This window comes from Akebia trifoliata, chromosome 4 (assembly GCF_017979445.1).
Source record: "Akebia trifoliata isolate Shusen 1 chromosome 4, ASM1797944v1, whole genome shotgun sequence".
Taxonomy (NCBI): domain Eukaryota; kingdom Viridiplantae; phylum Streptophyta; class Magnoliopsida; order Ranunculales; family Lardizabalaceae; genus Akebia; species Akebia trifoliata.
Genome location: NC_141378.1, coordinates 18935854 through 18952600, shown reverse-complemented (window position 1 = coordinate 18952600; position 16747 = coordinate 18935854). Strand labels below are relative to the sequence as shown.

Here is a 16747-nt window from a genome sequence, read left to right as displayed (position 1 = left end):
ATGTATATCGATGCTCCAATACTTAATTAGTGTGAAACTCACAGTTAGTTCTTGATTTTATGATCGGCCTGGTAATTTCCCATAATTGGTTGACTAAGTTTTTTGACTCAGGTTGGCTGTTGATCCTTAATGGAGATCAATCGTTTGACTACTATAAATTGTAAATGATCACTTTACAAACCAATTTCATCATACCTCTATGGTATGCATGAGTCACCAATCAATCTAATCATTTACAAATCATCTTTATAGTATAATTTGTTATTTTTCAATAAAGATAAGATAACAATTTCTTGAATAATAGGTACAATTAATTGGTTACTTTCAAAAAGAGCTACTGATCAATCGTATAAGCATTCATTATCCCTTTTATGGATAATAAAAATAATATATATATATATATATATATAATATATATATATATATATATATATAAATTTATAAGTTTGATGATTTTTTCAAGTATTCTAGAATTATAAATATGCAGCAGTATATCGAAAATAGTAAATATAAAGTAGTAAATATGCAAGTACATTGTCTCACGATTACCATCCTAATTGCATCCTATACTCTATTACATAATGCTTAAAAGTACTCTAAACTTGAAAATTCCTTAACACAAACATATACGGTTGAGAATCCTATTATTGATTTCAACCAATTAAGAATCACATTCTCGATTCTAAACAATTGAGACTTTCATTCTCGATTCTATTTTAAATTTAAATATTTCATAATTTTTTTATAGATTATTATCCAATGAAAATATACTTTTAAAACAGAGTATTTTAACCGTTTTTTTTAAATGAACACTCTACGAAAATTACTATGAAAATCAATTTATTAAATAAATTGATTTTCGGATTACACTCACCCAAATTCATTTATTTTTATTACACAACTTTAAAATATTAGAAAAATACATATAAATTTTGAATTTAAATCAATAATAAATTTAAAACTAACTATCAAAATTAAAATAAAATATGTTTTATTAAAAACTATACTACGAATTTGAAATTATAAGTTTCCCATCCTCGTATTTGAGTTTTACACGTCCCTATGATATTAAAATGATTTTTCTAACTAATTTTTTCAACGATTCGATAAAATATTCTTATAATTAAGTAGATCTCGATGTTGTGGATATTTTGTTCTTCAATGTTGAATCTTAATTCATGTTTGAAACACTTTTAAATATAGATCGAAGGTAATATACATAAACCCACTATCAAAACTCGTATATATTTCTATTTCTTTCTTATAGGTATGAATGACATCAGGTAAGATTATAATATAATAATATATAATTTTATATATTATAATATATAAAATGGTCACTCCTTTAACACTTTAATAATTTCAAATCTATCCCTTTTATATAAATAATTATAATTAAATCCAATTTTATAATAAAAATTTATTTTAATATTTTAATAATAAAAAATTATTAAATAATATTTTTTATTATATATTTTTCTTTTCTTTGTTATGTCCGTTACATTAGACCAATTTGAACTGTGTATCTTAAATTTTTGAAATTCCTTCATAATTTTTCTTTATTAATCAAAATATCCCTTAAACCCTAAGTTTTCTTGATAAAATTAAAATTTTCGTTACTTATCCTATTCAATTTGAATTTAAGCGTATTTACAATCTAAACTATATTTTTTGATGTTTTTGAACTCAATGATAATGTCCATTTGACAAAAAGAAATTCTTATAAAATTTTAATTTTATCTATTTGACTAAATATTTTAATTCTTTGATCATAATTATGATAAGATTATTCGAATTGTACATTTCATTTGTCAAATTCTCCTTGTAGCAAATCCTTATTTTAAATTGATAATGTTACAATTTTTATTAATTAATTTATTTTAAACTTAATAGAAAAATAGGTCAATATAGTTGACTTAATTCCTTGATATATGTAATAAATTTTTATGACGTTACAACATCACTTTTAAATGATGTCTATAGTAAAAAAGTGATGTCTATTCTTTTAATGAACAAGTGCATGTAAAAGGCTATTTTTGGCGCTCATTCCACCCATGAAAATTGTACTTTAGATAATATTTTTCAAAAAATGATGTTTATTTTTATTAAAAAGTGATATCTAAAGTATTTTTTTGTAGTGACATTTTTTTATTAGAAGTGTATATATTTAAGATTCAATAGGTTTTGACTTCATCTACTTGTATTTAAGAGTCGTTACCATTCTATGAGTTCAAGGTGTGAATGGATAACATAAAAAGGGGTCTTGAAATTTTATTTGATTTTTACCTAGAGGTCCTTGGTAAGGTGATTCAATTGTGAGATAATGAATATGTTAGACACCTTATCTCACCTATCGAGATGGTGGTTACCAAGTATTGACCATAAGTGAAGTATAAACTAAATTTTTTGAAGTTAGAAAATTAGTAAGTATTTACAAACACATTGATGTATAGGTCTCTTCACTTGGAAGTGGGTACAATGAGCAAGCTAAAAAGAAGAATCATGTTTGCTGAAATTTTTTGTTAGCTTACGATTTGAGTGCAAATCTACCTAGATTAGACTCTTTTGAACCTCAAGCATACTGCAATATGATTTGTACTCCCAATATTGTTCATTTTTCTTGGTCAAGCTCTAAGGACATACCCATAAGTTGGATAAATCCTTTGGGAGCGTTTACTTTATACACGAAAATATGCCCTCTAGGGACTATTCTTTTGTGGACTTAGAGTTTTAAGTGTAAGTTTAGAGAGACTGACTCTTTTGACTCATAATCATTTTGAAACTTAAAAAAAGATGGTGCATGTGTGCAATGGGTGTATGCATTGTAGACACCCCAATTTGCACGAACCCATTAGAAAAATTCATATTTCTTCAAATTGATTTCAGTTTACGACTTAAGCCTCTCAACAGGCCCGCATTGTCACTTGGCATCATCTTCATGCATACATGCATACATGTATCATGTCATATAGTTTGCATGCTCAACCTTGTCCCTAACCCACTCCCAATTCGTGTTCATTTTCCATTAACCGATCCATCACTCATACCCTCACCATGGTCCACTCCCCAATCAAATCTAAGCCCAAAACAAAGTCCGTCTTTTAACCTAAATTCAAGCCCATTCTCTTAGTCTTAAACCCAATTACTCAAATCCATTACCTAGCCCAACCTAAGTCCAAAACCCAATGCCATTCTAAACCCATAACCTAAATCCATTTTCTAGCCCAACCTAAGTCCAAGACAAAATCCATTCTCTAAGTCAAATACCAAACCCACTCCAAGTCCATCCTCTCACCCCTTCATAAGATGACACATGTTGATACCTCATAAGCCTCCAACACCCAATGCATCATCTAATTGGAGAGTCAACTTTTCTTTTTGAAAACTCAAGAATGCCCTTCTCAAAAAGTCTAGTCAAATAAAAAAGGTTATTTGGTCTTTAGTAATAATCCATAAAGGTGAGAGAACTTCCCATTATGCCCTCAAAAGGTGGGAATCTTCAAGTACATACATGGAGTTCTCCCATTGGTCTATTTCAAAAATATATTTCTACCTTTGCTTTATGAGTTATTTACAAATGAACCAAAGTCTACTTTTCACCTACCACTTCACCTTTACACATGTCATCCTCCTATTCACCCTCCCAAATGTGCTTTTGTTTTCCCATTGATCCATTTCAAAATTACACTTCTACCCTTGCTTTATAAGTTATTTACAAATAAATCAAGATCTACTTTTTACCTACCACTCCACCTTTACACATGTCACTCCCCCATTCATCCTCCCAAAAGTACTTTTGTTCTCTCACCTCTATTTACCAAAAAATCAAGGATTAAAGAATGCTTTTAGGATTTCTTCACAAATGTCATCTTTACCCTCATACAAATGGAAAATCCAAAAAGAAACAACCTAAATCTCATGTCCATTTTCCTTATTTTTAGGGTTGGACCACTTTATTCCCAAAAGTTCTCCAAAAACTCTATAAATACCCTCATTTTTATGATCAACTCATGTTCTCAAGCCCCCATCTCTCAACCTAAAACTCTACCAAAATTCCTACTCATTCTCTAATCTTGTAAACTTCAACTCAACCCTCAACCATCTCATTCAACTCTCAAGTCTACTTTTCAAGGTTCAAGTTCATCAAGGGACAAGGTAGGGTTAAGATGTAGATATTTATTTTAAAGCTTGCATCTTCTTCTTCTAATCCTCTACTTTATTTTCTTTTTAGAAATCCCTTAGGATGTAATACACACCCTCTCCCATCCCCGGTAGATTGGACTAAGGTTCGATCGAAAGGATGGGGGTTGAAGTCCTTTTTACCTTAATTTCATGCATCATATTGTACACAATGCACACACTCACCTATGCATGGCAATGATGAAGAAATGTGTCACCCTCTTGATGGGGTGAAACACTAAGTTTCTAGCAATGCATACATACATCAAGGTTGTGGTTTCAAGGGAACTCCATCATGGAGTCTCTCTAAAAGCTCAAACCTACATTCATATGCATAAATTTAATGTGACTACATGGGTCATTCTTTTCCATAGAATGCTCTTAATGTCATGTTGAAATCAAAACCCTTTGTTAAGGGGACATTTCACTCCAATGCACACACAATTCTTATCATACATTCTCATGTATTTTAGTATTTATTTCAATAAGTTTTACAAGATAAAATGGCCAAGCAAGGTAACCACCTTTGGTGGAGAGGATGGGGTGCCTAACACCTTCCCCATCCTCTAATCGGACCTCCTTACCTAGATCTTAGGTAGACCTTGCCCTTTCCAACAAATGAGAGTCACTACAATGCCATGGAAAAAATGGTTTTCAAAAAATCAATTCGGGTGTCCATTCACACCCATTTCCAAAAAAGAATGGTGACGACTCTAAACAATGTAACATTGAGGTTCATGGCGAACATTTCATGTCTAAATGCATGTAATGTTCCATTAGAACTTATTCATGGATTTAAAAAAGGAAAGATTGCCTCACATTCTTAGGGATTACTCACTTCCTCCTTAGGCCACTAAAAGGAAACTAAGAACTAGAAAGCAAATAAAATAAAAGATAATTTCTATTTAGATTGAATAATCCTTGAGGAATTTGTTATGGGCTTAAAAAAGGGAAAATTACTGCACATTGTGAGGGATTACTCTCTTCCTCCTTGTGCCATTGAAAATAAATAACTACATTACATTGCATAAAAATAAATGAAGGAATAGATAGAAGGGGGATTGGGGGGTATAATAAGAAAAGAAATAAAAGTGTTCTCTCCACTTTGGTCTTCTTCCCTCTTTCTCTCTTATTCTTCTTCTTGTTCTAGGCTTCTAAAATGGATGAGAAATCAATTGGACAAAATTACCAAATTTTAGTATTTTAAAAAGGCTCTAAGAAGGAATTTTGGGACTTAAAATTTTTTCTGCCATTTTCCTTGGAAGAGCCCTCTATTTATACTCATGGGAGATCCTTGGGGATATAAGTATCAAAATTCCTTAACTTTAAAAATTCTCAAGAAAAACTCAATAAATGACTTCAATTACCCTCTATCAATGTGTCTGTGATTGTTTTTGTACCTCCTTAAATCTTACCAATCATGATTATCAAAGGATAGATGAGTAAAAACTCATAAGGTTCTAGAGAATTCTCTTTGAAGGATAAGAATGTCAAGATGTTTTGAATTTAGTCAAACTCTAAAAATCTTAAGAGTAATGACATGAAATTTGCAAAGGAGAATTGAGACTTTTAAGTCAATTGCATTAGATAAGTTTCCAACAATTTGAGGGTAAAAGAGTAATTAATCTTGAGGTTCTAGGGAATTCTTGTGGACGGGCAAAATGATCAAGGTCACTTGATTTTGGTCTATTTTCATAGAACTTATGAAGAAATGCCTATAATTAAGGGTTTAAAGGTCAATTACCTTAATTAAATCTCAACAAATCATGGGTAAGAAGTTAATTGGTTATTTGTGGGGACCAATGGTTAAGATTGGGACAACTAGATATTTACAAGAAGGCCAAAGTTGTAAAATTAAAGAAGACTTAATGCATGGGTACAATTGGAAAATATTTGGGTTTTGTTGAGGAAAATAATAATGAAGAAGGGGTCTAAGAGGTAATTTTCCTAAGCAAATTTAGAGCACTCATTTCAAACTTAATTGCCTAATCGAACTAAACCTTAGGTGACTAAAGGTCAAAGCAATTTTGTGAGGGACATTAGGCCAGTGAAGACCAAAGTAATTTTATCCTTGACCTTAGGTGAGTAAAGGTCAAAACAGAATTTACCCTGACTTTAGGTGACCATAGGCCAAAGTAAAAAATTTAGCATGGGTCGTTGGTTACCTAAGGTCAAGCTTAAAATTAAAACTTTTGAAATGGGCCTCACTTGGTGGATTTAAAATCTTTCATGTTGCACTCTTCCTTGCTGGATTTTTATGAGCTCTCAGGCTTAATTAAGTTGGGGTGTTTACAAGAAGAATCGGCATGACTCTTATAGACATCGTTTAAAAAGTGATGTCTAAAGGTTTTTTGTTGTTGTAGTAGTTCTATTTTTGTGGCTTGGTCCACTGCAAGCACTACACCAATAACATCCGTTTGGGGCTAAAAATTGTTCTCTTTGTAACAGAAATATGGGAGGTTTGGGAGTGAGATCCACCAAGGGGTCATTGTTGGGTTTGTGTCTAAAGGACAAAAAATGGATGTCCATTTGAGAACTTTTAATGTATAATGGTAAGGAGATCATCCTTACCAAAAATCAACTCATTCCAAAACCTCTAACCCATGTAAGACAAAGCACGTAGGGTGCCGAGCATTTCCCATATATATATAGCTTTCATATCCAACACAAAATGCAAGTTAAGTAAAATGTGTCGATAATCGATGTTAATTGCTTCACACGACTTCAGAAGACTCCATTTATTGATCTTTTTTCGAATCGTGACTTTGATGTCTGGTTGGAATAACTTTAAAGATCTATTCTTAAATTTTTTTCCCACTGTTACACATTTAAATATGCCAGAACCCATCTCCACATCCTCTTCAAGAAAAAGTACATCAGGTTCACCAACCTACTCGAAACAAGACTAAGGGATTTTCTCTCAACCTGTGGGGAGGAGCCTTCCAACCCACCACATCCACAAAAGTCTTACTAGCAACCATGCCTGAAGCTCCATTATCCCAAATCTAAACAACCTTTAGAAACTCTAAAACAAGTAGTGTAAGATTTTTGAAAAATACAAAAATGCACTATGTAATGGTTTTGGATCTAATAGTGAACTTGGTCTTAGCTCTTTGCAATCAAGTAGAGTTTGGAGAGTACTTAAGGGACAAATGAATCGTTCATCACTACGCAATGGTACTAAACTAGAACATTATTTAGAACAACCAAATATAGAAGAAGATTAGGACAGCTTGAATATTTTGGCCTGGTGGAAGGGATAAGAGTGACGTTAGATTTTTGTTCTTTCAACCATAACCCTTATATAATTTCCTAACTATTCTTGTTTCTAGCATAACATCATAATTAACTTTTAGCACAAGGAAACAGGCATTAGATGACTATTAGGGCCGGATAATGCTAAAGATATGCAAACACATGTATGTCTAAATTGAAGGATTGATACCAAGCAGAAAAGAGGACTATAAGTTTAATTGATCAAGCAGTTCTCAAAGACTACAAATACATAAAATGAATGAAAAAGAAAATGTAAATTTATAATTCTTTTTTTTTATTTTACATTAAAATTTATTATATTAACATTTTTAAAAAGGTATTATTTTAAAATTTTCAAAAATTTATTTTATAATCATATATTGTTTTTTAATATAATTATAATTTATTATATTAAAAAAACACACCATAAAAGTGATGCCTCCACCACAAAGGGACCCATCCCCTTCACATAACTATCTTCAGTGGCTACAGTTACTCAGAAGCCCTTTTAGTCCTTTCTCATTTTCCCTTATTCTCCACATTTTTATCACCTCAAAGCATCAACACAAACATCTTCTTAGTTCTCTCTCTCTCTCTCTCTCTCTCTTACATCTCTTACATACATACACACCTCAAAACCTAAAAACCAACATAACCTCTTCTCTGCTACACCACCTTACAATCTCTCTCTCTCTCTCTCATACACAATCTCAAAACCTAAAAAGCATCATAATCTCTTCTTCTGCCATACCACCTTACAATCTCAAAAGCCTGTCTCTCAACAGAAACCCATGATGAAGATCCCAGTTCTTGATACAGTAATAAAAGAGGAAGTAAAACAGCAACAACAAGAAGAACATCATGTGGACCGGGAGAAGAAAACCACTAGTGGTTTTCGAAACCACCTTGGACCCAAAACAAGGGAAACAGAGCTAAGACTTGGGTTCTCTATAAATAGTCATGATGATGACAACATGGGTATAGTGAAACAGAGAAATGGCGGTTTTGGAGCCACCAAAAGGTGGTTTTCTGAAACCCAAGGCGGTTTTGGAAATCAATGGAGTTTGGGCTCAAACAAAGAAAAAGCAGTTTTCCAGCAAAACCACCATCACCAGCAACAACAACTCATCAACACTTCTACTCCTACTGTTCCCAGGTAGTTTTTCTACCTCTTCTTCAAATTATAGGGTGGCAACTAAGATGGACTACTTTGGTCCGGCTGCAGATTTTAGGACTGCCACCTATATGTACTAAGGTATCATTGTGTACACATGGCATTAATGAAAGCTGCAGTTGGATCAATCCCTAAGTTGGCGGATTTATAAGATCACGCACCATATGCTCCATGCTTCTGGGAATCTGCCTCGATATCTACGCGAAGCAGATGCGAGGACAGACTTCCAAGAGATTGGAGTATACGGACTACGGTGCGCCTCAGACGTGGAGTATATAATTTTGAGAATCCGGATGCACTAACGTTATCAGACTCCATATCTCTTTTCTTCCACGTGGCGTCTCTTTGTCTTCCCTTGTATTTGGACATCATTTGGTGAATTGAGACACCAAAAATCAGCCTGATCTGTAAATTCTAGCCATTATATTTAAGAATTTGAGTCCACTAAAATAAATATCTTTTAGGGAACTCAAAAATAAAAATATATCCGAATCTTGGTATAAAATTTAGAGGATTATTAAATCAACCATATTTTTTGAAATATTTACAAAAAATTGTCTCGTTCAGTCATTTTTGAAAAATACTTGGTGGTAGCATTGTAAATCACCTTAAATTTAATGTTTAGAATGAATTATTTAACAATATGTTTATGGTAAGTGTTCTTCAAATTTCATCTTTATCATCGGGTTATCATACCTAAGATGTTCCCTTTGAATTGCTCATGGTCCAGTCTGACAAATACTCCGACGATCAAGTTCAACTAAAATTTGGTAATGATTAAACTTTGATTAATGAAATTCGAACAATTCTAAAGAGAAAATCTTAGGTCTGATGTCTAATTTGGACAATTCAAAAGAGAAAATCTTAGGTATTAATAGTTTTTGGGGAGTGCTCTTCAATATTGTATCTATTTTTAGTGGAAATTGACTTATGAATTAATAACTTATAAATTTTGTGTAAAAAATTTATTTAAAGTACAGTGATTTAATTTTGTAAAGGGTGGCATTTTTGCTCTTTCTATGGTCTCAAGTTCGAATCCCACTACCCATAAAAAATTTTTGGTGGCCATGTACTAGGAAGCTACCCAATAGAGAAGTAACCAAGGCCTGGGTGCGGGGCGTAGGGACTGGTCTGGTATGTGTAAACTGGCCCGGATACCTTTCATTATCCGGAAAAAAAAGAGTGGCATTTGGAGGCCCTAAAGAGAGTCAAACATTTTTTCAATCTATGGGTAAAAAGTTTCGAAATGGGCTGATTTTTTGTGAGGACAATCTCTATGACGAGGAGATCATCCTTACCAAAAATCAGCCTATTATGAAACTTCTAACCCCATCAAAAGTGATTTACAAAAATCGGACGGTCCATGATTCTTCAACTTCTAAGCTAGGGTTAGAAGTTTTGGAATGAGCTGATTTTTGTGATGATGATGATATCTTCACCATAGAGATCATCCTAAAAATAAATCAACCCATTCTGGAGTTTCTAACCTAGGTTTTGAAAAATGTTTGGCTCTCTTTAGAGCCTTTGAATGATCCCCATTTTTAAAAGGAAAGAATAATATGAGTCAAATTTGAAATATTGTCAAACTTTTCATAGATTGAGTCTTTCTCGTCAAGATGATAGTTTTCTTTTGAAAAAATGTTAGAGAAAATTTAAATAATTTTTAGTTAGATTTTTCTCTTCATATTTTTAGTAAAAAGCTAATGTCTTAAAGCAATTAATTTTTTAGATAAAAATAAATTTAATTTTATATGTTAATAATAATTTTTAATGGTGGATGAAGTTGTAAATTTTTTTATGTATAAATCCTGCACTCTTCCATAGATTTACAAAGTCCCCACTCCATACGTTCATGCCTCACGATCTTCTTCTTTTCCTTTTATTCTAAAGATCTCTCCATGAGAGTTTCTTTTTTTCCCACTTCTAGTCACACGATTTCATTTTGAATGACTTTAGAGAGATCATCAAGACGGAATTTGTCTATTACCATCAGCTCCAATAAGCTTAAAAGCTGAGTGAGATGCAATAATAATGGACTTTACAGACAGACAATGACCATCAACAAGTATAATCAAATTTAAGTAAACAATTGTATGTTCCTCGTTCAAAGGATTATGCACTTGTGAGTTGCGGGGGGAGTTAGAGATGATTTAAGAAAGTTAGAGCTAAGTTATGGTGATGGTATAATTCCAACATTGAAGTTAGAAATGTGTAAGGTTGAGAAAAGTTAAGACGGCAGTGATAATATAAGGATACATATTTATCGATATGTTGCTTAGGTATGACACATAGGAAATATTAAAATAGAGTTTGATGAGTAGTCATTGATCAAGACTGCTAGCCACAAGAGTTGCAGTAACTGATCAGATTGAAACCTCATAAAATAAAATTCATGAAAGATCAATGATACTACTTGACTCCTTATACAGTGTAGTTTTGAGTTTTATTGGAGGGAAGCTAACTAAGCGGCGAATTATCTTGTTTGATTGGATGCGTATCATAGAGATTTCTTAGGTTTTGTCGCTGAGAATTCACTGTTACAAGAGTTGTAGAATATTCTCATTAATGATGTAACATGTAACTATTCTCGTGGTTAATTAATTTATTATAGGGAGCGAACCATTTTCCCCCAGCTTATCTGATAAAAAAAAGAACGAAAAAATAAATAAAAAGACGACATAATAGCCACCTTTACCTATTGATCTCCGCTCAACACAAACATTTACACATATGCACAGATGTACGTACTTGGGTTCAGGCTCTCTCTCTCTTTCACACACACACACACACACACACACACACACACACACTAGAGTGAGGACACTATAATCTTACCAAAAATGAGACAAATATCTCTCTATCTCATTAATTATTTCATATTCCTATTCTTCTCCCTCATGGAGTTCTTCCTCCATGACCCTAATCTTCTTGTTCCTACCAACTTTCTAATAGACTGCAAATGATCATATATATTCACTTCAATTTTTAAGGTTAATTTCTTAAGCTAGAAGAACAATCGTGTTGCACGTCCTTTAGTCAAATCAGGTTTAGACTTACCATGGTTTTACCAATCCATAGTTTGACTGAAAATACCTATAAAAATCCAAGTGTCGGTCCACCCATTGATTGACCTTGACAGATGAGATCATATGTGCCCAAATATATACATGCAACACTTTACATCATTTTGTTTATAATTTCCTATTTATTTTAAACTTTAGGGTCTTAATTAATGCTACTAAGCATGCAGTGCCTTTGGTGACACACCAAATTCAGATTGATTCTTATTTCTAGTCAACAGATTCGACCGTTCCATCATGGGCTTAGAAACTGACAATGGGCCTATTGAAAAAGCCTATGATGAAACATTGCTCAAATCGAATGGCTAGGAATCACCAGCTGATCATTGGTGTGTGTGTATAAGGCCAACAAAAGGTGAGCAAAAAATACATGGGTTAGTGAGTACCTAATACCCAACTTCATGGAGTATATTTGGATTCTTAGATAATATTCAACTTGAAATGTTCATATTTCATGTTTCTTATTTGGAGAAGAAAAATGCTGGAGTAACATTAAAATTGACATCATTTCACACATTTTTGACGTGGATGTGTGTATGGAACCATAGATGCTTTTCATTGAGATACGAGTGAAAAGCATATATTGTTCTGTGCGTATCTCCACATCAACAATGTGTGAAATGATGTCAATTTTTATGTCACTCCAGCACGACTCTTTGGAGAATTACATTTATGTTTAGAGTCGTGTTGAACTAACATTGAAATGTACATCATGAGGGACATTTCTGACGTGGATGTGTGTTAAAATCATAGATGCTTTTCATCGAGATGCGAGTGAGATCTTGACGAAAGCATCTATGGTATTAACACACATCCATGTTAGAAATGTCCTCCACGATGTACATTTTAATATTACGTCAGTATTATCCTTATGTTTATCACCTTTAATAAAAGCTAACATCTAATAGTTTAATGGGATGTTGACAATCTCCAAAAATTTATGTATTCTTTCCATAAATATTCCTAAAAAGTAATTCTATTTTGTCTTTTAGTATATAAAAATAAATTATTGTGCAATAACATTTTTGTAAATATTTTTTTAAAGATTTTGTAACATTTAATACATTCTATAAAAATAAAACCATCTCAAGCGCAAAATAAAATAGCATTTTAGGGTTATTGTTGAAACTCAAAAACACAGTTTTGGAGGTAGAAAACATCCCATTGAGGTCTTGGACATTAGCATCCCCCATATTCAAATTATACACCACTCCTACTCATCCCATACAACTCAGCTATCACTTTCTTTAATTCTTTCATAATTTTTTTTTCATACTTAAATGGTATTGTAGAATTCATGGTGATATTTGTTTGATGTTTCTAGAGCTCCTCCAGTGGTGGGTTGGCCCCCGATTCGCACGTTTCGAAGGAACTTTGCCCCACCACTAAAATCAGAGATGGAATCCAAAGTTGGTGCTATGATCCCAACAGAATCCACGAAGAAATCAGAGGCCTCCATGTACGTGAAGGTCAACATGGAAGGTTACGCAGTGGGTAGGAAGATCAATCTGAAGGCTTATGACAATTACGAGTCACTTTCTTGGGCTCTTCAGGAGATGTTTGACAACTTCTTCTCAGGTTCCTTCTTTACTCCTCTAAATGAATATTTTTCAGGTATAATTGATGGGTTGTGTTTCTTCAGTTAGTTCTTACCTTATTGTTATCTTAATCTCTTCTTTTTTCTTGCATGATTTATATACAATGCTTAGGTAAGAACCTTAAACCCTAAATCCTAAACCCCTTATAGCAGCTGATCCCAAACTTTGGGATAAGGCTTTGATGTTGTTGTTGTTTAGATACACCTCTATTAATTTTGTTGTTTCTTTAATCTATTCAGTCAATAACCCAAAGAACTTGGAACAAGCTAAAGAAGAAGTTGCAACTCCCGAACATGTTCTCCTTTACGAAGACAATGAAGGAGATCGGATGCTTGTAGGCGACGTGCCATGGGAGTAAGTCTTTTAAAAGACAATCCTCTTTATTCTTTAATCATGATGAATTTTTTCAAATATATATAAAAGGGTGATCTCATTTCCATCGTCGTCTTGTCATCATCATTATCATCATCATAATGTGTGCCTAATCCAAACTGTTTGAGGTTGGCAAAGATGTATCTTATTTCTCCATTCTAGTCAATTAATCTTGTGTTATATCTTCTGTGAATTCACGTCTTTTAAAATCTTTTTAATTAACACAATCCACATAATTTTTTTCTCTTAATCTTCCAGTCAATATTTTAATCTTCAACCTGCACCAAAGAGTTCATTCTTATCGATGCCACCAGTAGATTTTGTTGTACATGCCCAAACTATCTCAAACATATTTCATTTACCCTATTCTTTATTATTATATCAATATTTAGACTCTTATGTTGTGCTCGTTCTGATTTTAATTTTTCTAGTCTTTGTACCATCGATCACAAAAATACTCATTCTATATGTATACACATCCGGAATGGTTCAAGGGACAAATACAATTGTGACAACGGTTTTTTGTAAACCCCTTTCGATGGGGTTAGATGTTTTGAAATGGGCTGATTTTTGGTGAGGAGAATATCCTCACTAAAAATCAATACTTTTAACTCATATAAGACAAAAACTGATGCCACAATTGTTGTCCCTTGAACTGTCCCAATAGTTATATATGGGCAATATTCTTCAAGAGCCAACTATTAGGCCCACATGTTTTGTCATTCATGGGTTAAAACTTTCGGAATGGGCAGAATTTTGGTGAGATGATCTATACAGTGAGGAGATTATCTTCAGAAAAAAATCAGTCCCATTCCGAAACTTCTTACCCCATGTTTACAATTTGAAGAATCCTGGACTATCCATTTTTGTAAACCACTTTTGACAGTGTTCGAAGTTTTGGAATGGGCTGATTTTTAGAGAGGATGATATCCTCACTACAGAGACCATCCTCTCCAAAAATCAGTCCATTCTGAAATTTCGAACCCATGTAAGACAAAACTCGTTGGCCCTTGAACGTGACCCTATGTATATATTATTTCTTAGCTGGTCATCTTCCTCGGATCTTTCAAACGAGTTATGCTTCATATTGTATTACGATTGTAATAGGAATTATTCACCTTTGTAAAATCCTTCTTTATTAATAAGAGGGTGGGATCCCTTATAAAAGTACTTCAATGCATGAGACGTTAACACCATCCAAAACTACATATGTATCATCCATAAATATTCTTAAAAAACAGTTTCTGTTTATTCTTTTACTTCGAAAAACAAAGGGTTTTATAGTCAATGTGCAGTGACTTTTTTTGTAAAAAATTAATATAGAAGACTCTAATGTACCAATCTTGCAGGATGTTCATCAACACTGTGAAAAGACTATACATCATCACCGGCTCTCGAGCACCAATATTTGGTATATATATAAAAAATTATTAAAATTTCAATTGTGTATAAACCTCGGTAACTCAGTACTCATTAATTCTTGAACTACTTATAATTTTCAGTTGGTGGAAGAGATGGGAAAACTCAAGAGTAAATTGATCCTGAAATCAAGAGTTTGTTCATCAAAGAAGTGGAGGAGATGAAGCATGCATGTTACATATGTTTGTATTTCTATGAATTTCCAATTAATGATGTTCTAGATCTCTAATGAGATTTTATTTCTCTCAAGTTTCCATATCTTCTGTTAAATATCCTTTGCTTTAAATGTTTTTAAGTGATCTTAGATTTTATGGACCTTGGATTGTAGGACTTGGTAAGTTAAGTATATGAAAGTTGTGTTCTAACTATTATGAATTTTCTTTTGTGTGTGCGCGCGCGCACACACACAATGGGGTGATAATATATGTCAAATGTTTCTTTAGTATACATATAGACCATTGAAATGCTGACACATAATCACTTTTGATAATCTTTTAATATGATTTATAGTGGTAAAAGATATTCCCTACAATTAATAGGAATTATTAAATATTAAAAAAAATGTGAACAAATGATTATATGTTTTTTGTCACCGTTTTATTTAGATCATTTTCATAAGTATGAAATTTGACCAAGTAAATAACATTCAGATTTCATGAAAATGTTCATATATCAATCATTCAATTATGAAAAATCTATCTTATAGATATCAATAATAATTGATCAATGGAAGTAACGAACTTAGAATCATTGTGCTTCAAAATATATAAGAACAAGAGAGAGAAAATCAATGCGCTTGCTTTTGCCAGATAAATATAATTTTTTGTTAAGTGAATTGCACTTTGACTGTCACATTGCATACCAATTAATCCTGTCTTACAAAAGACTCAAATCATTAATTAATTGTCAAATCTATGCCTTGTTACATTCACTACTACGATCACCAATTACCGGACCACATTCAACTAATTAATGAAATATTTATCTTAATGAATAATGTCCTATTATTAAAAGATGTAACCTATCACACATCTAGTATTCAAGTTACCTACTTATTCGATGTCCACATGTCATGTAATAGAATCAAGGGAATATTTTCCCTAAGGAATAAGACCTACCTCTAAATATCTAGATGGTATCTAATTAATATCCACTTATCATTTGAATTGTGATTTTCTGATGCCCCCTCTGACACATGCCACATTAGGGAACGTGTCGGAGGGGGAGGGGGGGGGGGGGGGGGGGGTCAGAAAATCATTATTCATTTTCATATACACTAGTAGGTGGAATGTGCAAACCCATGTGTATTACACAAAATAGGATTTATGCATAATTATTTTTTATATTTTAATTATAACTTTCAAGATTTTGAAATAGACAATCTAACTTTTATACCATGCAATATCATTTAATTCATTGTTAGGGCCCTTTTTTTAACTTTAAAATATCAAGTAAGGTGATTTTGAAGTATTATATTTTTGGGTGCCACATGGCATGTGATCCATAGAGATGAGCCCATGGAATGCTTGTTGTTTCATCGATCTTTGTCCCAAATCATATGAGAACTTTCTACAAATGCTTATTATAAGATATACTTAACCTGGTTATCTTCATTTTCATTTATATCCAAAGTCTTTCATGCATCTCCAAAATCTTTCATATCAAATTAT

General features: G+C 32.7%; 1 protein-coding gene across 1 annotated transcript; it reads left to right on the top strand.

Annotated features, from left to right (window-relative positions):
* Window positions 1-7780: 7780 nt before the first annotated feature.
* On the top strand, window positions 7781-15442 carry LOC147404321 (auxin-responsive protein IAA25-like). The gene is made up of 5 exons (XM_086440205.1): window positions 7781-8590; window positions 13013-13266; window positions 13526-13640; window positions 15008-15069; window positions 15161-15442. Exons 1-5 carry the CDS (start codon window positions 8226-8228, stop codon window positions 15190-15192), a joined length of 828 nt encoding a protein of 275 aa, XP_086296331.1. The 5' UTR covers window positions 7781-8225; the 3' UTR covers window positions 15193-15442.
* The last annotated feature ends 1305 nt before the right edge of the window (window positions 15443-16747 follow it).

Coding starts and splice junctions, on each gene's coding strand:
- LOC147404321 (XM_086440205.1), top strand. CDS start 8,226: ATGATGAAGATCCCAGTTCTTGATACAGTAATAAAAGAGGAAGTAAAA. Junction 8,591..13,012: donor TCTACTCCTACTGTTCCCAG/GTAGTTTTTCTA, acceptor TGATGTTTCTAG/AGCTCCTCCAGTGGTGGGTT. Junction 13,641..15,007: donor GTAGGCGACGTGCCATGGGA/GTAAGTCTTTTA, acceptor CCAATCTTGCAG/GATGTTCATCAACACTGTGA.